A 23661-nucleotide genomic window follows, 5' to 3' on the forward strand; every position below is an offset into this window, starting at 1 on the left:
GCTGATCAGGCTGTCTGCAGTTAGCTCGCTGTTGTATGGGTTTGTTGTTACAAACCTTTGTAATTTTTGTTGTTACAAAAAACCTTTGTTGTTGCAAAATTATGGTGGCAGCTGCTGGGAAAGGAAGAAAAAAATTGTGATCCCATATGGAGGCTACATTATACATTTCCCAAAATTCAGCTCCATGTTGGATGTGGTTTCAGAACCCAAGTAAGTGCCCATCAGATGAGTGACTAAAGGTTTATTTTTGGGGGTGGGAGGTGGGTGGAGGGAAGAGATAAGATGTGAATTAGTGGCATGATCAACAAGCTGTGGAAATTGTTGAGTAACTGGGCAGTGGTCAGGGGGCAAGATGAGGCTCTGAGGGTATGATAGAGAAGAAATTGGGAAAAGTAACTTCTTAACATCTTAGTGTTGTCAGGAATCAATGCTACATCTTATCCTCATTTTCTAGGACAGATATTTATAGGACAGTCTCTGTCTTCCCCCAACCATGTCTTTAACAGCTTCACATTGTGATATAAATCATATATATACACCATACAATTAACCCACTTCAACTATACAATTCAAAGGTTTTTAGTATATTCACAGAGTTGAACAATCATTACCACTATCTAATTTTAGAACATTTTCGTCACCCCCAAAAGGAACCTGTGCCCACTGGCAGTCACTTCCTCTCTTTCCCAGCCCTCTCCTCTCAACCCTAGACAACCAGTAATCTACTTACTCTCTCTATGAACTTACCTATTCTGGACATTTCATACAAGTCGCAACATATACTATGCGGTATTTTGTGACTGGCTTCTTAGCATGTTTCATCCACGTTGTAGCGTGTGTGTCTGTACTTTCTTTCTTTTTTATTGTTGAATATCCTATTGTGTGGATAATACTATATTTTATTTTTTCATGCATGAGTCGATGACATTTGAGTTTTTTCCATTATTTGGCTATGATGGAAATGTTGCTATGAAAATGTGCACACAGGTTTTTGGGTGTATGTCTTTTCATTTGGGGGACGGTGTCTATACCTACAAGTGGGGCTGCTGGGTCACATGGTAACTCTATGTTTAATATTTTGAGGAACTGCCAAACTATTTTCCAAAGTGACTGCATTATTTTGCACTCTTTCATTCTTAGATCAGATTCAGCATTCTGGTGAGTAATTGATGAAGTGCTGGTCAAATCAAGTCCATTGAAGGGCAACGTCTCAACTGTTCTTTCAGTTTCAGAAGTAGAGTTTCCACCACTCCAAGAGAGCTTCATACACACATTTGAGACTACACTGCTAATGCTGCTTCAATTCTTTTGAAAGCGGAGATTTTTCTAAAATAAAATCTCTGTTAGCTTTCCTGCTTCACCCTCTCTGACTCAGCAGCCTCTTGTGGTCCTGTGTGGACATCTAAGAGAGCTCAGGCAACAAACAAGATGCCTATCCAAATGTAGGAGGAAAATGGGGGACTTTCTGTTTTTTAAAAGACACCAGCATGTTCTTTGTTTGATCCACCTTTAGTAATATTATTGCTCTTAAAAAGAGCTGCCAATGCTTCCAATAGAAAAGAAAAAAATTCTAAGGATTTCCTGGATGCTGATCGGGTTCTTGCCACAACCCAGTAGGAGGAAAAAAAAATGCATTCTGTTCCCTGCAGAGCCAGGGTAATGAATGCCACAGAGGTCCAGAAGTGCCTCCGGACGCATCAGCTGCCTGCCGCAGAGCTCTGAAAGCCTGCATCCTAGCAAGGCTCCCGGGTGGAGCTGAGCTCCCGGGCAGAAACTGGCCTTCGCAGCTAAGTGGCTTCTTCAGAATCTGCCTTCAGGGAAGAGAGGAATGGCAGCTCCAACGTGAGGCTTTGCTTTGTGTATTTTAAAGTAGCTGGGGATATAAAATGACAAAGGGGACAATTAGAGCTGTGGATACTGACTAGAGAAGTGATATCTTTTCCCCTTGATTAAAAATAAGTATGTTATTAGAAAAGCAATACATGTTTTTGGTAGACATTTTAGGAAAAAATAATAGAGAAAATCAGTAAAACCTTCTTTCCTCCTATCTTTTGATTACCTTTGTTAATATTTTGGGGTTTCAACTTCTGGATTATTTTCTGTGAAAAAGACTATATATATGCTATTAGATATGGGGTTATAGTGTTTGAAACATGCTCCTTCACTTAATATGTTTTGACTATATTTACTTGTTACTAAGTATTGTAAAGTGTGATTTTCGTGGCCACACAGTTCTGCGAAGCAGCAAGCCCTGCCGCTCAGTGAGTACTTTCCTCCTGCCAGGCCCTGCATTACATCCTGTCCCAGCTGATCTTTCATTCTCACAGATGTTTCAGCATCATCATCTCCATTTTGCAGTGGGGAAAACTGAGGTTAGTAAAGGGTTGGTAATGCAAGTGAGCGTTAAGCCAGCAGGACTTGTGTGAATAGTCACGAAGCCACTTGAGTTCTGTATCTCATCGCCCTGTAAATATGTTCTATGTGGCTGAGTTTTCTCCTGCACCCGGATGGAAAGTGAGCAAGTTCTAGGACCTTCTGGTCAGTTCTAGGTCATTAAAGCTGTATGGGTCACTTCCAATCACAATACTTGATCTTAATTCCATAAAATGTTCAATTTCATTTTATGTAATAATCAAAATTCAATTTTCCTCCAAGGGTGAGGCTCCCCTGACCCACTGCTGAAGCCTGCAAGCACGTGGGAAGCCTGTGGTTGGAGAAGGCAGGATGGGGAGGGCCTCTTGTCTCTTCCGAACTCTCATGCCCCTTCCACTAACTTAGCATTTATATAGCTCTTCAGTATTTAGTGCTTTCTCTTTCTTTAGCCTCTTAGTGTCTTCTTATTATTGAGCTGTGTTTCTAATCCTTCTGAAATTGGGGTCAGGGCAGGGAGGAACAGTTGGAGGAGGAGGTAAGTCTGAACTTGGCCACTGCTGTCGTAAGATGGCCCCTACTCTGTGGGCTGGACTCCTCTTCTCTTAGTGTGTGTTCACAGTTTCCTAGGGGATTCCTGTTTCTAGGGAGCTCTCACCAGCATTCCCATGATGTAGGAGATGCCATCCTCTAGCTTTGATACCGAGTCTCATTTGCATCTGGAGGTGCCGTATAGGAAGGACCTGAGAGAAGAGCTCTTGCCTCTGTGGGTCAGCAGGCTCTGCCCATGCAGGCCACCTGCCCATGCAGCTCACCCAGCACATCCATCCACTTTGTCTAGAGGCCTCACATGAAGCTCTTGGAGGGCTCCCAAACCCTTTCTGTGACTTGAAGCAAAAGACAAGGCACCCCTTCCATCTGTCCTCTTTGGGGATGGGGGGCATGGGACTCACAGCACATCAACAGTTCTCCTGGAAGAAATCTTCAAAAAAGCCCCTTTTGCATGTACTCATCTAACCCTTTCATGTCTTCATTTTGAGTTAGGAGTTAAAAGGCATTTAACCGGCACTTGTCACTGACTTTGGCATTTTTATAAGGGGGCTCCTTTGGAATGTAGCATCTATTGTCTTCATGCCGGGGCTACACAGCTGCTAAGTTGCGGTTTGGGGACTAAACAGTGTGATGTCAGAGCCCACGATTCACCATTGCTGTGTGCAGGCCAATTCCCTCATGTTGGTTAAGTTTTTAACCCAATTTTTATCATGATGAACACTGCTACCATGTCTGCCCTTATTATTTTTCAGCACATTTGCTTTGATTTCTTTTGAATAAATTCCTAGAAATGGTATTGCTCAGTCAAAGGTAACGTTACTATCTCTTTAATCAAAAAGCATAAAGTTTTAGAATTTGAAAATGAAAACTTGTGATTCCTGAATTGAAAAAGATGATTTCTCTTGGCAATATGTCGCTGTATCTAAGCAACATAAAGAGTATAGAGACATACAGCAAACCCTCTTTTTTATGTCAGATATAGATTTTTAAGACTAGGTGTGCAAAAGGATACATCTTTTATTTTCCTATTTTTGTCTAATTGAACTGAGTCTCTGCTTTGGGCCTTTATTCCACCTGATGGGAGTAAAAGTAACCTCCATCAATTCTGGGTAAATTTAATCATTTAATATTTACACTGAGTCCATGTAGGAGCTTTTCTTCTTTCATGTTTTTAGCGGGGTAGGAAAAACATCCAAGTTCTCAGGAGCTCATGGACACGGAATGTCATGGCACTGTGGCGGGCGGGGAGGAGGCTGGGAGGGGAGATATCTGCTACTTGGGTAGTGCCTGTCCTCACAGGAATCCTGAGTTCAGAACATCAGCTTTTGTCCTCAGGCAAAGTCACCCCTTGTCCTGGCATCCAAGCCCCCGCAGCCCTCACTGCTTTCTGCAGAAGCATCCCATCCTCACAGCCTTGAGGCCAGTCTGAGTGTGACCTTGTGTTCCCTGGAGCCAGGTGCTCTCTTCCTTTCCTGCTTTCTTCGTTTTGGGCTTTCAGAAGCTCATTGCTGCCTCATTTCCCTCCTTGTCCGGGAAGCTCCCTCAGCCGTCTCCGCTGGACTCTTCCCAGGACAAGGTGGCAGTAGAGTCCCCCTCGTAAAGCAGTCTCCTTCTTGTATTCTCCAAAATCTTTGTGGGCATCCTGCCCGCTTCCTTCCACTTTCCTGGCCTTAGCCAGGGGAAGGAGAGGGCTGCACTGCACTAATTTCTCCTTCTTCCCCTCTGGCTTTCCTCCTCCTGGTCCTCAGACAGTGGGCTTGCTGTCCCCATGTGTTCTTCTGTATCTGTCATTGGAAGCATCAACTTTGACTTTTGATGCATAACAGTCAGGCTTTTGAGACTCAGAAAACCTTCTTGCAACCAGTTATCTGCCTGGAAACAAAACAGCACAGAATTGACGCATTTGTTCTCTGGGGCTGGGTCTGCCCAAAGGCCTGGTGTCCCCTGGCTGTTGCCTGCAGCATCAGGAGGGGTCATGAGTCAGCATGGATTGGCAGAAATGAAACACATCTGCTAGTACAAAAACAGCACCCCACTAGGATGACAGCAGTGACAGACATATGAAACACAGACCACGAATGCCCCTCTGGGGCTGGCCTACTCCCTCTGGCTCGTGGAAGAATTATAGAAACGTGATTCCATTCATTATGAAGTGATTGGAGGTCAGTAGATGTGTATAGAATAAAGTACAGTGTCATAAGCCTAACTTTGAGGTCTTTTTGTTAAAACTTTCACTTGTTATATCCCGTTAATAAATTCTAGTTTTACAGATGGGATATGGGCTAGGCACAGTGGCTCATACCTGTCATCCCAACACTTTGGGAGGCTGAAATAGGAGGATCACTTGAAGCCAGGAGTTTGAGACCAGTCTGGATAACACAGTGAGACCCCCATTTCTACAAAAAATAAACAATTAAAACAATGGGTTTTGCCTTTCTGGAAGATGTGAAAGATCAGGAAAAATAACCGAGAACCTAGAAAGGTTTTACATTCAAATTAAACCGAGATAGATTAAAAGCCTTCCACAGTTTAGTAATTTTCCTAAAGCAATTTGAGTTTGGTTATCATTATTTGCACTCACCAAATCCAGAGGGAAAATGGCATTTGAGTTCATCAGAGGCAGAGGATTAAATGGGCCTTGGAAAGTGCAGTACCTGGTTCGCCAGGGGCGCAGTCCTCCCCAAGGGCTGCCCCACGCGGACTCGGCTGAGTGGGCACGGACCACCTTCCACCTCTGTGTTCCATTAGAGAAGCAGCTTGAAGCCCGCAGTCCTCAGCTCTCAATCTGCTCCCATTCTCCAGGGTTGAACCACTTTAAGTATCAAAACTTTTAGTCTGAATGTTGCCTTGAGACCATTAAACTTAGTCAAGATTACTGATGTCATGAACTCCATAGTAATCAACTTAATAAGCAAGAAGAAAATACAAAAGATGACTTAAAAACAGGGAAAAAACAGAATGAATAAGGTATGAAAATAGCATGGGAGCCATAAAGATTTTTTTTATTGCCACTTGTTTGAGATATCAAACATGACTTAGCTACAGTGCAGGCAGGCATGAGCCATTTGGTCAGTCGAAACCCATGGCAATAAACATAAACTACAGACTATGCCACATTCCTACTTCTTGTGCTGTTCAATTGTGTCCCAGGTTTTGTTTGTTTTATTTTGTTTTTTCATGTAATTCAGTGCATTGAAATTATTACCATGGTAGTCACTGTAATTGTGGTTTTTATGGTAGTCTATGCATTTAACCAAAAAGAGCTGTGCTTCCGGGGAACAGGTCTTAGGCAGCACTTTCCAGTCACCTTAGCAGAGCTCCTCTCTCATGCAAACCACCCCCTCCCACCGCCATTCATGGATCTGTGGGGACAGTGCTTTTCATGAAACTGGAGTTGATGGTTGATTTAAAAATGGAATTGAGTATTATCCGTCACAAATCACAGTTGAGCAACTCCCAAAGATGGGCTGACAATGTCCCACAGAATTACATACCACAAGTATTTTGATTTGTTTACAGACAACATCGATCCCCACACACTGGGTCTTTGGTCACCGTGTATTGGTAGGACCAAGGCTGGCAGGCACCTTTCAGACCATGTGACTTCTAACAGCTCAGCAATTCCCCCATCCCATTCAAGAGCAGAAGGTGGCCACAGCTCACAGAGCCCAAATTCCAAAAGGATCTCCAGGCCCCTGAGGACTCAGATGCTTCTCATGACTCTCTCTCTCTGTCCGTCTCTCCCTCCAGCCATCTCTCTCTCACACACGCAGCAGGCATACATAAATACATACACACAGAGTACACACAATCCCCATCCAAGTTTGGCCCTGGGGAAGTGTTCACACTTCCAGTTCCAAGCATGTCTACATGTCCTCACTTCCTGGTGCAGTGGGAGACAACAGCCTGATTCTGGAGTTCTGTGACCCACCCCTGCCTCACCAAGAGCTAGGTCGCTCCACCAGAAGCCAGGTGAGTTTGTCTCTCCCTGAGCCTGTTTCTCTACCCCCACCAAACCATGTTTCTAGGTATCCTGCTTTTTGTCCATGACCCCGATAAACACCATGGCTTCTGTACTTGCTTTTCAACTGAGAGAGGAACCCCTGCTATCCTCCACCCCCACCTGCCATTGAGAAGTCCCCTTGTTGGTCACTCCCTGCTCCTGCCTAGACGGGCTTTTCTGTTGAAACTGCAAGCACAGGGCCTGTTGTGCATCGCTGGTTAGGGGGCTTGGAGGTGGAGAATTAATTGATGTCATTCATTCAGTCAGTATTGTTGCATGCTGATCATGTGGTGGGCCCAACTCTGTCCTCTGTGGGGACAGCTATAAATAGGCACATCCCTGCCACATAGCACTTGTGTTCTAGTTGGGGCAGCAGGCAGTACCCAGACCAGGAGGCACTGTGCCAGGTGGCAGCAAGTGCCATCAGGAGGAGAGCCTGGGAGGGGAGGGTGGGAACAGGGCAGGTACAACTCCTCTGAGAAGGATCATTTAAGCAGAGCCCTTACTCCATAGAACACAGAGGTGGCATGTGGGCCACGAGGAAGCAGCTAATGCCACTTCTTCCCTCAGACCCTCCAGAAGCCTCTGGGGTCTGTGAGCCCCCTCCTCCGACAGACACACCTCCACACACACTCAGCCCATGCAGCTTTGGTGCTTCTGACTTAGTTTCGTAATTATTTTGAAAGAATTTCATGCAAGAAGTCCACTGGATGCAATTAAAACATGTCAAATATGTTCTCAAGGCAAGCCCTCCCATTTTTAACCTTGTCCAGCTTGTGAAAGTATAATCAGTGCTACATGTGATTATAACTCCCCTTGAAACCAACATTTCTATTTTTCAAAACAGCAAGCCAGTGGACTCAGAACATGATTTTAGAATTTCAGGAATCCAAATTATGGAAAAGGTGAAATATTTTACCTCCATGGCAGTTGGCCTCCCAGGAATTCCCAGGGAGGACATTGTATCTGTTTAAGAAAAAAAAAAAAAAAAATGACAAAGTAACCCATTTTGAGGCTCTACTCAACAGATGTGTAGAGTATAGAAATCTATGTATTATTAAATAATTCTTTTTAATATGCTCAAGAATAAGCAATTTGTAAGCCTGTTTACGTTCTCACCATCTGGGTGCATTCTGTCACCCATCTGTTTCATGTAATTATGTAATTATCAATATAAGGAAAGAATAGGTGATATAATTAACAAGAAAAACTGATCCACACTGAAGAGTAAAAATGACATGCATCTGTTGAATAGCTTTTTGTTTCTCTCCCTTCATTGTTAACTGTTTTATTCACACCCTTCAGGAGAGCTGTTTTCGCCATGGTGTGTAATCTCTCTCTCTCTCTCTCTCTCTCTCTCTCTCTCTCTCTCTCTCTCTCCTCCCTCCCTCCCTCCTTCCCTCCCTCCCTCCCTCCCTCCCTCCCTCCCTGTCTCTCTCATATGAAGGCAGAGTGTTTCATCAGGTATTATGGAAGTGACACAACTTTGAAAGAAATGAGCAAAGCCTTCTTGGAATTATTCATTGATTCTCTACCTCTTTGAGGGCCCTCATAGTCACTTCCAGAAGACGTAAGGTAGCAGCAAGAACTCTAGGAAATATTTGAATTACTTAGTGACAGATGGAAGGACAGGGCAGTGTGGGGCCCTCTCAGATATTGGATAGAGAAGCTGCTTGAGAAAAATTCCCATACTCGGTGTTTTTGTTGTGATGTCCGGGGCTCAGGCAGTCTGTGTTGTTTCATAACAGTACCACCATCCCAGTGGATTGTGTTCGTTTCTGCGTAATCCCACGTAAGTTAGTCCCTGGAGTAGCTCCTTTGTGTAACAGAGCTTTGTGTATGTGGGCACACAGACGGAATTCAGGCAACTTTGTCACCCTGCAGACAGCAATGGTGGGGGAGTGGTCACCCCCTCCTCTGTCTGACCAGGCCAGGCTCCAAAGTTCTCCCTCTGTGACTTGGAACCAGCAATACGTATGTATTCAAGGAGGGGCGTCCCTATGATCTCTTAGTTCCTGTGACACCACCCCCCCCACCCCACCCCAAGCCCTTCTGTTGAGTCCTAAATTCAGTTCTCCAAAGATGAACACTGTCCACAGGGATTCTCCCCAATAATGGAGGAAGCCATCCCGGAAGATGCATGGTCTTGACAAAACCTTGAATTTCAACTCCAAGACACACAAAGAAGACTCACAGTCCCCTGGACCCCTGTAAACAGCAGTCACTATTAGAGATGAAGGCCTAAAATCTCAACACTTCTTTCCACTGATTGAAAATTCGGGAGCAGGGCTCCCCTCCTGGCCTCCTCAGTATTCTGCAGACCATCCTGCCCTCCGTCCCAGCAGGGATCCTGCCTGCAGAGCGCTGCACCTGCTTCCTGTTTAGGGCATGGGCAGGCAAAAGGAGAGTGGACAGAGAAGCCTCCACAGGGAGCAGACCCATAAAACTGCAGAGGCTTTCTAAGCAATAGCTCTCACCACGGAATTAAACCCCACTCACACACTGACAGAGAAATCTCTTATTCAGTCACTTCTTAACTTTCTTTTTTTCTTCAAACAGTGCCACTCACTTACTCTAGGGCTCACTCTGTTTCCTTTTGCTCGGTGATCATTTTGCATGTTGAGATTGTGTTGTTTTGGAGACGCGTGCTCATCTTGGCATCTCGTGACAGAGCCTCTTGATGGCACAGTCTCCCTCCAGGCTTGGCTTCTGGTTCACCTCCCACACGGGGAGCCTCATGTCAAGGCAGTCACTGGCTTCTCTGCCTGCATTGTTCCACGTCCAGCAAGCAAATAAATAACTAGTTCCCACTCAGGTTTCTCTTTGTTTCTTTGAGTCAAAAATTATTCTTTGATAAATCCTCCATAAAGCCTTCCTCTAATCCTCCATAAAACCTTCCTCTAATCTATCTGTATTTTGAATTGTTATTGCTAAGGATTTTGTTCTTAAAACAATGGATACCCATAGAACAAGCATATCGGAGAAATTACTGGCACGCCATGGGGAGAGTATTTGGAAGGAATAAGTAGTAGGGACAAATGCGGCTGGGTTACTCAGGGGATTTTCATGGTTTTGACTTTATGTTTCCTTAAATCCAAAGTTAAAATAGTTTAATTTCAATCATCACTGATTAATCCATTAAGGATTTTAAAGAAAATAATACCATGTACTCCTAAAGAACCTTTTGTTTTCCATTTCTAGTTTTGAAAGGTTTCAACCATGATTTCTTTTTCAAGAAACATTTCAATTGTATTTTTTAGTATTTAACAAAAGAATATAGAGTGATTCTTCCTCAAGAGAAAATTATTATAGAAGACCTCTTTTTATATATATATCATATTCAACTAAAATAAAAATTAAAAAACTTCATATTCTATACTGAGCCACATTAAAAATCGTTAAAGCTTAGACTATATGGTTTTCATTTAACCCTCAAAAGTGGCATTAATTTTTCAAGTGGTAATTGTTGCTTAAGATGCTATTGTGCCTGTGTGATAAATGTTTAATGATTTGGTAGTACATGCATGGCTTAAAATCCATTATTTATTGCACCTTTGCTTGCCTGGCAAAGGTGACGATTTTATAGCCCCAGCAGTCATGCAAACACATTTATACCAAACCGATGACTGATAATAAATTTCCTTACTGTAAATGTCAGTGGGTTTCATGTGTTGCTGCCATTACATCTTGTTTGGAAGCTGAATGCTACACAGTTATGGGAGGCGCCAGATGGTGTCATTAACACGAACACTGGGACTGTTTACCACTGACGTGCGTGTGAGAAATTAAAAGTACGTGACCTATCTTTACACTGACGTGTGATGTCAGTGGTGAACGGGTGTTAATTACAGTGCAATATGCTTGCCTAGTCCCTTCCATCCCACTCAGAGGGGTTTTAGGGAATTTTTTGAAAATAGTTTGTGTTTGAATATACACAGAGTGAGCAAAAGGGAAAATTTCCCGAGGACTCCTGTTTGGTTTTGTATTTGGAGTCTCAGACACCCTGAAAGTCACAGCTGTCATCACATAGGTGTCACCCTTGTGAGCAGCAACCTGCGTCCCTGCCAGGACTTCTGGGCATGGGGAAGCCTTTTGTGCTGATTAATGACAGCAGTATTGTTATTGGTGTTTGCTTGGTTGGGGGTTTTATTTTTATTTTCATAACTACTTCAGATATTTTGAATACTGTTTTGGAAAAGTTTCCATTGAGAGCATGGAATTAACGTTTTTTTAAAGTGCTGTCAAAATCATCAGGATTTGATTCAAAGAATGAGAAGAAAAACAGTGGACATTTTCTATACCAATTTTTTTTTCATGGGATGGGATCTTCATTTCCTAAGAATTAGCAGTAAAGACTTAGATCTTTATTTTCCCTGATCTGATGTGAAGTATCTGAGTGACTGAAATTAGCCTTGTGTGTTTTATTAAAATGTTTCTCTGACTGGTGTTCAGCAGTGGTCACTCCCATTTATTGTATTTCAGCTTCCTTCCTGTTGACGTTTCTGCTTAGCTCTCTTTTCATTTCTATTTAAAAAGAAGGTGGATTTGTTTTACTCCTCCCTCCAAGTCCTTCACTTGAACCAAGAGGCTATTCCATTGAATCTGACCAAATTCCTTTGAACTTTGTAGCCTTAGCACACTCTGTAGGAATTTTCAGAAAGGCTTATTCTTTCAAAACAATCATTGTGCATTGCTTTTACAAAAGCCCAGCGAGCCTTTTGGTGTACAGAATTTTAAAGTCATGTGAAAGAGAATACAAACCATTGTTCGCATTGAGATGAAAGAGATATGCTTAATTTCTTCAGACTAAATCAGAGATACAATTGGATGTCAACAGAAATAGTGAGCCTAATTGAAAGACTAAAATTGTGCATGGAGGCACACATTAGAAATTTAAAATAGAGTCGCACATGTTAGCTTGCTCACAGGACACGTGTGTTGAAAATATCCAGGAGTGAAAATAAATGTGAAATAAATATCTAGGAGTGAAAATGGTGGCAAGGTAGCAAGATTGAAAAGTTGTATCTGTGGAACAGCACTCACTTGGATCAAACTTCTCAGAAAAAATGAGTTTTCTGCCACTGCTGTCGTTGTTCTAGCAAATGAACCAGAGGCCTAAGCCAGCAGAGCAAATAGCCACTTAACTTACGGGGCCTGAACAAACAGCATATTCCCTGGGGGAACAGAAGTTCTCATCTTATTCTGTGTGCAGAGATTTACCAAGTAATATTGCCTGATGGGAGGTGGTGGTGTGGACACAATTGGCCATGAGCTTTCCCTCCCAGCCTTCTGTCCCAACTCCTTCTCCTCCGTTTGTGTCTCCCTCTACGTCTGCTTCTTGTATTGCCTCTGCATGACCATGCAGCCTTCTCCTTTCAAAGGTTTCTCTCAGAACATAATCTGCAAATCCATTCATGTAGACTGACCTAGGGGTCAGTGGGTGTGTCATCCTTCCAAATCCTTGCCCTGACTTTTCTCTCTCATCCAGGAACTTGTTCCCTCTTGTTCACCTGGAAATATCCCAGTGATTCTGCTAAATTTAGCTCCACTGTCACTTTCTCCAAGCTGCCTTACGTGACTTTTCCTGCTATCCTAGACCAGTTAAACTTCAGCTGATTCCATGGCTTCCCAGCTGATATGGTTTGGCTGTGTCCCCACCCAAATCTCAACTTGAATTGTATCTCCCAGAATTCCCAGGTGTTGTGGCAGGGACCCAGGGAAAGGTCATTGAATCATGGGGGCTGGTCTTTCCCGTGCTATTCTCATGATAATGAATAAGTCTCACGAGATCTGATGAGCTTATCAGGGGTTTCTACTTTTGCTTCTTCCTCATTTTGTCTTGCCACCGCCATGTAAGAAGTGCCTTTCACCCTCCGCCATGATTGTGAGACCTTCCCCAGCCACATGGAACTGTAAGTCCAATTAAACCTCTTTCTTTTCTAAGTTGCCCAGTCTTGGTATGTCTTTATCAGCAGCATGAAAACAGACTAATACACCTGCTGAGTCCAGAAAAACTTCCTAGGTGAGCACAGCCTAAACTACTGACCTACAGAACCATGAGCCACATGAATACGTACTCTTTTAACCCACTGCATTTTGGCTTGGTTTGTTATACAACAATAGCTTCCTGATACACTACCCTTGTCACATGTGCTGCATTTTATTTGTTTACTTGTCTGTCCCCCAACCTAATGAGAATTCCTTAAAGACAAGAACCATGCCTCATTCACACTTCAGCATTTAGACCAATTGTTGGCATCTGGTAGATGCTTGGTATGTATCTGTCAAATTGAAATTGTTGAATTAAGCTCTGTTAAAGTTTTGGTGGTAGAATTTCAGACATCCGGATACTGAATAGGTTATCTCAATGCCCTCAGAATTGCTTCACACATTCAGTTTCCTTCCCCACTAACAAGTTAGACTGTCCTTGTTGCTAGTGTTAAAGATAGTGGGTCCAAAATGGAGTCACTTGTGCTAAAGTTCCACTTTACCAATCCGAAACTAAGTTATTTACTTGAAATAGCTGAGAAATCACGAGAGAGGTGATATTCAAATCCCGTTAAGCCAGCAAGATTTTGCTTACGTCTCTCTAAGGAAAGTAATACTGAAATGAACAATCCACTACTTGTTCATTGTTCCTGTGTTCCTTCACTTCTTTATTGCTGATAAAGCTTACCCACTCTGTCTAGCTCATCAGAGCTCCTTTCTGTTTTGTAGGCTGAATGCTGCCCTGTTCATGAATTGCTAATCAAAGTCAGTCAGATCTGTGAAACTCAATTTGTTGAAATTTTGTTCTTTGACTCTAGAATATTGATTTTTATCCCCCAAATTTTTTTCCAGAGTTGCTTTTCTAGTTGGAGAAATGACTCTTTGGCATAGTAACTCTTTGCTATATAGTTTTGTTTCTATAGGAATAAGGGCAGATTCCAGCCTACTTCCAGGATATAAGTACAAAATATTTTAAAGTCTATGGCTAAATAGCAACTGTTCACACATCTCTGATATATCATATGTCCCACCCTTTATGATACAGATTGGAAAGAGAAAAATGACCTGAAATTCTCTTTCCTTTAAGCAAATAGTAATTAGTTGATGCCCCCTACATTCTCTATAAACCTTCCCCTTACTGTTTTTAGGATGGGAAAACAACCAACAATATAACTGTTTTTCATTTCACAAAAATCTTAGAATACATTTACCACAGATTAGTTCATATATTTCTCTGATTTCTTAACTCATTATTAAGACATTCATAATCAAACTCTGTATTATAAACATATACATATATGCTATGATATTGTGATAAAATAAATATACATTTGGTCTCTGTCCCCAGCTCCTGGTCAGAGCTCCTGAAACACTTGTAACTTCCTAAATGATAAAAGCAACAGGAACATCTTTTGTTACAATATTTTGTTTTCATTCCCCACCCCTGACAAAACTCTGGTGCAATAAAGGTGAGAGGAGCATCTTTTGTTATTGATTACAAGCTCCTTTCAACAACACATGAGTCTGTATATTGACAAGATGATTTTTGGAAAGTACCCAAGGAAGGGGGCTGGTTGTCAGGAGAACCAGCCATGTCATTAGAGAGTTGGAACTTTCAGGCCTACCTGCCAACCTCCAGGGAGAGGAGAGGAGCTGGAGGTTGAGTTCAACCACCGGTGGCCAATGATTTCATCAACCATGCCTACACGATGAAGCCTCCATAAAACCCTAACCAAAGTGGTTAGGAGAACTTCTGAGGTGGTAAACACCAGAGGTGCTGGGAGGGGGACACATCTGGAAAGCACATGGAGGCTCTGTGCTTTTTCCCCTGCATGCCCTGTGCAGCTGGCTGTTCCTGAGCCCAACTCTTTTATAATGGCCAGTAATACAGTTAGCAAACTGTTTCTCCAAGTTCTGTGAGCCATCCTAGCAAATTATCGTAACCTAAGCAGGGGTCATGGGAACCTCCAGTTGATAGCCAGCCAGTCAGAAGTACAGGTGGCAACATGGACCTGCGATTGGCATGTGAAGTGGGGGTACAGGGAGCAGCCTTGTGGGACTAAGCCTAGATAGACAGTGTCAGAATGGAATTGAACCACAGAACAGACACACTGCTGGTGTCAGAAAATTGGTCAGTGTGGGAAAAACTCACACATTTGGCATCACAAGTGTTCTGAGAAAATGTAGAAGAAATAAGTTGTTTTTCCTTTTAACGTAGTTTAAGTTTAATACATGGAAGACAATTTTTGTTCTCTAATAACTGTCCATCATTTCAGAAGGGTACTATTTAATAGGAAGAATGCCTTCCATCACTTTTGAATGTGTTTCCCAAACCTTTCAGCTCATGTCCTCGTTTTATTCCAGTACAAGTAGTTCTTTCATGGGGATATAGAGCTTGAGAATGATTAGGTAGCAGGATGTTAAGTAGTTTGTTAAAGAGATACATTTGTAAGGTAGTACTAATTATTACTTATAGAACAATGCAAGTCAGGTTGTTGGTTCTGTAAATCATTTTTCTTCCATGGATTTAATTTATTCCTGCCTTTCCTTGTGTGTTCACCCCCAGAGAAGTCATTTCTCCAGTTTATGGCTGACCCTGTATTGAGACTGATACCTGGAGTGCCAGCTAGCTGACACAGACCAGATAGGATTCGAGCAGGATATTGCAGAAACCCAGAGGACATTTCTGAACACTTTACACTACTCAAGGTGGCAAAGGAGAGACATGGAGCCATATGAGGTTATCTTGGTTCTTGTGCTAATGTGCCTTATATTAAGGATTAATGAATTTCAGTGTCTCTGAAAAGCCAACAGTGGATCTCCCTTGCCGACGTTTGTGTATTGCACAAAGGCAACCATATTTTAATGATCATATGAGCTACTTGTTTGGGGGCTATTATTTAATTGGAAACAAGTGAATTAACCACCTAATTCATGAAATCTAAGTTGCTATCAATTATAAGATGTACCTTTATTTTAGGTAGTATTAAGAAAAAAAACTGCAGCCAATTAAATTGTAACACAATGTCTAAATGAGAGTCCTGAACAGCATATGAATCAGTCATATAAGTCTTAGTGCTTTGAAATTTCTTTCATCTATTCAGAGAGGGGAGGCAATTTACGTGCCCTTCAATTGCACTATTTGCTGGGTGATGTGGAAAATTTTTTTGCATGTGTCTCAGTAACAAAATGTAACACAGCTTCATCTCCTTGTCATCTTTTATTTGCTCCTGAAAAGCACTCAATTGTTGCATTGCAAGAAAACATGGAATTACATCCATTCCTCCAATGACTAGTATTTGCTTCACTAATATCAAATTTGTACCTTGCTGCTCAGTTTCTGGGCCTTTATGGGAACACAACAATAAGTATTCATTTCAGTGCCAAATCATGCTGTAATCTTTTTGAAGACATTGTTAGAAGCACTTAAACTCAACACATATTGTGCATATAATGCACATGACTCTCTTGAAGTGATGATGATGAACAGCCATGGCCAAGTACCCATGCACAAGTAAGGACAACTATGTCACTGCTACTGTCTGGCTGACTGCTACTGTTGAAATGCTGTTGACTGGAAGGCTGATTTCAGGAACACCAGCATTAAAAAAATGTGCACGCTAGAATTGATGAAATCCAGTAAAGTCCCTCAACTTAGCTTCCAAATCATTTTTCTAATATAAATGTTTAAGAATGGCCACAAGTGAATGTCATAGGGTGGCAATAATTTTAACTTTTAGAAATGTGCAAATTAATGATAATGCCCAAATAGGGAATATGGGTATATGAGGGATTGAGACAGATGGAGTTGATAAGAGAAATACAAGAAAAATGCTAGTTAAAGAAATTTACTTATTGAATCATAGAGGCCACCGTGGTCCACTTTTTGACCTCTGCTACCTGATTTTGAGTATGCTCTATCCAGTGTTAAGAAAAAAGCCAGTGTCCTAGAATCACCATTACCCTCAGTGGATATCACAGACAGAACAGTTTACATTTTTTCTAAAGTGCTGGAGCTACTAAATTGTTCTGAGCTTCCCGGTACCCCCAACCGAGAGGAAAGTTAAGTGAATCCTTCATAAAGCAAGTCTCAAAACCACAGCCTGACCTCAACAGACTTACACTCTGCGGGACAGAGATGTTGGTATTCATATCATACTTTTGAAACTTTTAAATTATTTTAGTAGAAAGTCTTTTTGAAATTGCATTTTATGCCTGTTGAAGAGATTCCAACTGATTGGTTCTATTTAAAATGTCTATACCCCCCTACTCTTTATTTATTTGTAATATTGCAATACTTTGCCTCAAAGAGGTCAACTTGAACTTTGAGCCCTAAACTAATATTTGTACCACTGTAAATCTGTCATAATTTGTTTTGCTCAAATTGGGAAAACAGAGAGTTTCTCAAGGAGAAAAGAGAGAGAGAGAAGCATAAGAAAGATTACATTTATAAAGCAAAAGTAGGCTTATTATGGATTTCAGAAATTTTATTCCTAATGGGTTTGAATCTTTCCAGCTTTCATTTCCTTGTATGGACAGAGCTCCCTTTGAAGTCTTTGGAAGCTTTCTGTAAGAAAAGATGTATATACACATGGGTGTGAGCTGAAAATTGAGCTCATTGTTTTGCCCTTTTCAAACGTGTTTTTCAAAGATTTGCCTTTCATATTGCAGATGGGAGAGAGGATCTGCAATTTTACCTTGTGTAACATCTTTGCCTGAAAAGCTCAAAGTATTTGTAGACGTTTTTAAAAGACTGGTTCCCATGTTTGCCTGCTGAGGAAAGCAGAGGTTCATGTAATTTACTTCCATTTTACACCGGAGGAAACTGGTATTTAGGAAAAAGAGGCTCAGAATTTCAACCAGTGGCAAAGTTAAGAAAACAAGCCCAAACCTTACCACCAAGCTAATGACACCCAGGTTAATGATCCCAAAGGTGGAACGTAACCTCCAAAAGAAATGCTATGATAAGAAAAAATTCACCATAGATAACATCGTGATCCATTTTAGTATGAACCTTGTATGTATTATGTAGGATCATTTGTATTTATTTTTGTCGCTTTCTAGTGTATCAGCCTATTTGTTGTTTTAATAACTCCCGATTTTGAATCTAACATTGAAATTGAGTTTCAGTAATGCTTTTATAGTCATTCTAACTCATTCTAAGTGCAGAAGAGAAACCAAACCACTTGCAGAAACACGGAACTCGGGTCTATGTATATCCAATGAAATTATATTTTGACCATTTTTTTTCTATACACACAGAACAGTTAACAAGTGTTAACTAAAACTCAAAACTATTTATTTAAGTTCTCTTGACAAATGTATGTGAATGATGACATAAACTCAACTGGGTGTGCACATCAACATCATTTTTACTAAAAAGATCAAATTTAATCCTGAGTGGTTATTACATCCAGATTATTCATTTGGCCATTTAAGCAAATGGGAATGAAGCAACTAAAATAATTTGGAATACAGAAATTATGTCAACACCCTTTCCAAAGGGTCCACGAAACACGAAGTTGATGTGCCTATTCTACCACTTACCACATGCCCCAAAATGCATGGCAGAAATTGTTCAGCTAAAAGAAGGCAAATGCTCAAAACACAGAGACATAGTTCCTGGCCTCTAGGAGTTAATAGTCTAGTTGCAGGGTGGCAGGCAACCAAATAAATGGATAAAAGCAACCACAAGCTCCTTCAGTAGTGACTCAGCTACTCACATGTACAGTCTTCTGTTTCAGAAGCTCATAGGGAATTATAGATAAAGAGTTAAAAATAAATAATTGCTCATTTCTATTCCCTGTTTTCCCATCTCAGCCTGTCTCCCCTCCCATCTGACCTCCGAATCTTCCACATTCCTCCCCGCCCCCCCAACCCCCAAGCTCAACTTTAGAATTTCCTAACAGGAGTATCAAATATTATCATTACTTCCTTTCCTACCTAAGCAATGGAATCTATGGTTTGTATTTTAAAGTCATTATGAGAGTTGACATCAACTTTAAGGAATTTCTTTTTTAGCTTAAAAGGTTAGCTTATACACCATGATGTATGGTTTGTTTTATCTTGCTGGGTTACTTGTTGATCTCTACACTTAAAATCATCCCTTTGTCGAGAATCGCTTGAACCTGGGATTCTTAAGTGTTTAAGAATGGCCACAAGTGAATGTCATAGGGTGGCAATAATTTTAACTTTTAGAAATGTGCAAATTAATGATAACACCCGAATAGGGAATATGGGTATATGAGGGATTGAGACAGATGGAGTTGATAAGAGAAATATAAGAAAAATGCTAGTTAAAGAAATTTACTTATTGAATCATAGAGGCCACCGTGGCCCACTTTTTGACCTCTGCTACCTGATTTTGAGTATGCTCTATCCAGTGTTAAGAAAAAAGCCAGTGTCCTGGAATCACCATTACCCTCACCGGATACCACAGCGGAGGTTGCAGTGAGCCGAGATGGTGCCATTGCACTCCAGCCTGGGCAACAACAGCGAAACTCCACTTCAAAAAAAAAAATCATCTATTTGTTTAAAATGCTAACCTAATGCCATTAGAAAAATAGAAATGTCTGGAAAGGATATGGAGGTAAGAATTGGATTTCCCATCCATGTTATTCCTGGTATGGTAGGTAGGTAAATAGGTTACAATTCACCCGGTTTAATCTTTGAAATAATTTTCCATTATGAGGATCATTTAATTTCTGTCTATAAAATGTGAGCCAAGAGCTAGGGCTTTTATTTTTACTTTTCTATGAAGGAAATCAGACCCAAAATAGAATCTCCAATGCATGGGACAGTTTTTGGCAGATGGTCAGAGGGAGAAAAGGAAAAGCTGGCTTGACTCATAGGATCTTGCATGTCTATTTTTCTTTCCCATGAAAACTCATAGTTTGAGGGAACATAAAGGAAGGAAATATTCTGCTTTCATCAAAAAGTAACCTGTGCTTCCTGCTTCTGTGCAAAATAAACCCTTCATAAAGCAGCAGAAGCCGTCTTCATTTACAGTTGTCACTGAAGGGGGTTTCCAGGCCGGGAAGAATTTTTTTTTTTCAAGACATTTAAAAACTATCTATACTAATAAAAGAAAAACACGATTTTTTCAGGTCGGAAGACCTCATCATACCTGGCGATGGATATGTTTTTAATTAAAACCTGGGCACAAAATTGGGTTGACTATGAATCATTGTGATGCCTGGCCGCTCTCCTGAGACACCCACCATCATTGGTACTGGTTGCTGGCTCTTGACACTGGAGGCCACTTTGTGTACTTAGCAGTTAGAAAGGTGATGTGTGAGGCCCGGCAGCTGTTGGTGTTACAGCTATTGTGTAGGAAACAAAAGCCATTCTGTTCTGTTCCCCAGACTGCCTTTGTATCACTGATACAGGAGCTGTTTCATAAATGAGGTATAATTCTTCACCGGAGAATTTCATTACTGCCCATGTTTCAATGTTAGCTTACACTTCCAACACAGAGGGGAATGTCTGAACATATCTCCTTTTGAAAAGAATCTTGGCTTCTGACCTCTGTCAAGATGCTTGCATTTTAAATCTGTTAACTAGACCTGCGATTAGATGCCATCATTACAACCCATATGCTTCCCACCTTCCTTGCTCTAGACCACCCAACGTAAGGCTGGCTAAAATGTATTTGCTGTCAGCCTGCCTGTCTTGGAAATTAAGCAGAGTACAGTATACACTGGCACCCAGGTGAACCAGTAGGAACTAGATTTCTCGCACAATTCCTCATGGATCTGTCCTGGGAAATTCTCGTAGAGCAAATCAGAACTGACATTTATTTGAAGAACATGCACTTTTTCACCCAAATGGTATATTCATTATTTTCATTTAGAAAGTATATCAATCTAGGAAGTTTTCAGTAGCATATAAAAAACAAACTGGCCTAAACAATCAAAGAAGTGCAGTGGGCTGTGTCATTCTTCCCAGCCTTCATCCCTCCCTGGGCTGTGTCCTTTACTGTGTGATTTTGAGGTTTCTCCCTCTAAAGGTGAGCGTATTTCCCTAACTCATGGATGTTAGGCTCAGCTACATGACTTGCTTTGGCCAGATTTTAAAAGTATTCCTATTTTCACTTACCTTTCTTGTATTTCTGCCATTGCCATGAGAAGAACAAGCTCTGGCTCCCTTGCATCAGAGAAATGTGAGGCAGGTTTGGAATCTGCAGGTTGGAGCCAGACCCAGCTGAGTCCAACCTAGATCAGCCAACTTCCAGCTGACCCAGAATTGCAAGAGCCAGAATAAGTGACAGTTGTTTTAAGCCAATGCATTTTGAAGTGGTTTGTTTCACAGCACTATTGTGGCAATATCTCACTGATATGTACTGCTTATATAACTGAAGAGTCCAAAGGTAGTATGGGTTTCAGGTAGGGTTTGAAAAGAATGCCTGTTCTGTTTCTCTGTGATTCTCTTGGGACTTCAACACAGGATGGTTTCCCTCTTGGCATGATGACCATAGCCATTTCAGGCTTCACATTTACACCACATGCCATCCAGAAAACAAGATGGCTTCTCTTCTTCAACTATCATGCAGAAGTCCTGGGCTTCACTCTGATTAGGTTAACTTAGGTCACATGTGTGTCCTGACCCAATTACTGAGGAAAGAGAATGGAGTATGTGACTTGGTTTATGTGGATCCGAGTCCCTCTTGAAAATGGGAGTGAGCCCAATAACTTCCAAAATCTCTGTTGTGCCAACTTAAAGGTGGGAGTTGTAGGGTGGAAATGATGTTGAGAGGTACAAGCAATGTTAATTATGGAGTCTGAAATCTCCCACTTTTGTTTTAAATTTCTATCAATATATTGTTTGGCTCAAGCCATTTTCCTTCCTCCATGTTGCTAGGCTATGTAGAGACAGAGAAATGGGATTTATGCTCTAGATCTGAGATGTTACCTTTAAATGGCAAAGCATATGGCCACACCCATGCCCCTACAGTACTGGAAAGTGGGTGGGAACCCAGATAAGACTTTACCATTATTCTGTCAGACTTCCAACTCCTGGTATCCCAGGATTTTAAGAAAATCCAAAGCAGGTTTGACCTATCAGAATGTGGAGATTTCTGACCCAGAGGATGAAGTTAATGCTGATGTAGTTAACAGCATGGGATGAGGTGATAAGAATATCTTTCCATTGACTTCTGGTCACCATTGTTTCCAATGAGAAGTCAGCTGTAATTCTTGTTACTGTCCAGACACCATAGTAAGCACCAAACAAAAAAGTATGTTGAATCAATGGGTTAAAAATAGAACCAAGATCTTTTGGCATAGATCCCAACGTTCTTCCAAGAATGCTCTATCACTTCTTTGTAAAACTTTACTTTGCACAGTTAATGTACCCCTTGCAGCTTCTGCAGGGAAGTAAATCAAATCAATGACTAATTCAGGCCATTTTTGTAAACATGGACATTAACATGATCACCAGTTACTTTCTGTGATTCTAAGAGGCCTCCCTGACTCTGAAGTATCTGAAAGGTTGAACAACCCTAATTATTTAACACATTTTTGCCATTTAATAAATGTTTGCCATTTTACAAATATTATGGAGCATCTACTGTCCAGAAGATACCGCGTTAAGTAACGTGAGGGACACAGAATTGAACATGAGCTAAAACTTATCTTCAAGTACCCAACTATTATAATTTGTTACTCAAGGTTTCAGGGAAACTGTGGACAGAAGAAAACACTTAGGACCTCTCATGGAACTACAGATTCTCAGGGAGTAGCTTGCCCATCTCCTTGTAGTATCATTTACTGGTGGTCTCTAATCATTGAGGGTCTCCGCTCTGTATGAGACATCTGTCAGCATTAAGACAAAATCTTGAAAACCAGGCATTCTGATGTGACCTAGCTGAGATGTCAGGCATATTCACATATTCATACATTAATTTCTTAAAAATACCTTCCCGTGCATTTCACTGTGGCTGTACATGGGCACTACTGGGTTTGTTTTGGTGGTAATGTCCTGGTTAAATAACTCTACATAATTGGTAATTTGGGGGTATGAACACTGCTACATTTTCTTTGATTCCTTCTTTGTCTTTGTATTTTTTTTCCAGATCAGTTATGCTTTAAACCATACAAACAGAAAACTAACATTGGAACCTAAAATAACTGTCAATGCCAAGATCATTGTGGTCGGTGCATCCAATGTTGGAATTTCCTTCCTAGAGACATTGGTATTTTGGTGAGTTGTTTTATTTTATTGATTGATTGGTTTTTAAATAATAAAAATTATCTTTCTACATCTGAAGAGAACACCCTCAGAGAACAGACCTGAGATTGTTTGGTACTCCACACACCCTGCCTATGTGGATGAATCAATCAGTGAAAGAATATTCTACATCAGGGTCAGCAAACTATAGCCCTGAGGCCAGGACTGGCTTGCCAAGTGCTTTTGTAAATAAAGCTTTATTGGAACACAGCCACACTCATTTATGTGTTGTCTGTGGCCATTTTTGTGCTACAGTAGCAGATTAGATGGCAGACTCCTCTGCTGAGTAGTTGCAACGGAGACCATATGGCCTTCAGTGCCTGAAATATGTACTGTCTCACCCTTCCCAGAAACAACCTACTGACCCCTTTTCTAAAGGAATGTTTTCCTTACTGGCCAGATCATAAGAACCACCTGCAGCATTTGTTAAAGATGTAGGTTCTAAGATCCTGCACCCAACTTGCAGAACCTGGACTCCTGGGGAAGGGTCTAGGAATCTGAATGTTAATAGGCACTCCACA

The 23661-nt window shown here is 41.3% G+C and overlaps 1 protein-coding gene across 8 annotated transcripts in view; it reads left to right on the top strand.

The window, feature by feature from the left end:
- Nucleotides 1-23661, top strand: part of LOC105486805 (cilia and flagella associated protein 61) — a 290537-nt gene that overhangs the window by 143161 nt on the left and 123715 nt on the right. For all 8 annotated transcript variants that reach the window (XM_011749866.2, XM_011749862.2, XM_011749864.2 and 5 more), the window contains one exon: nucleotides 22986-23113. In XM_011749866.2, coding sequence (XP_011748168.2) covers nucleotides 22986-23113 — 128 coding nt within the window. The remainder of the gene's footprint in view (nucleotides 1-22985; nucleotides 23114-23661) is intronic.

Source organism: Macaca nemestrina, chromosome 15 (assembly GCF_043159975.1).
Source record: "Macaca nemestrina isolate mMacNem1 chromosome 15, mMacNem.hap1, whole genome shotgun sequence".
NCBI lineage: Eukaryota > Metazoa > Chordata > Mammalia > Primates > Cercopithecidae > Macaca > Macaca nemestrina.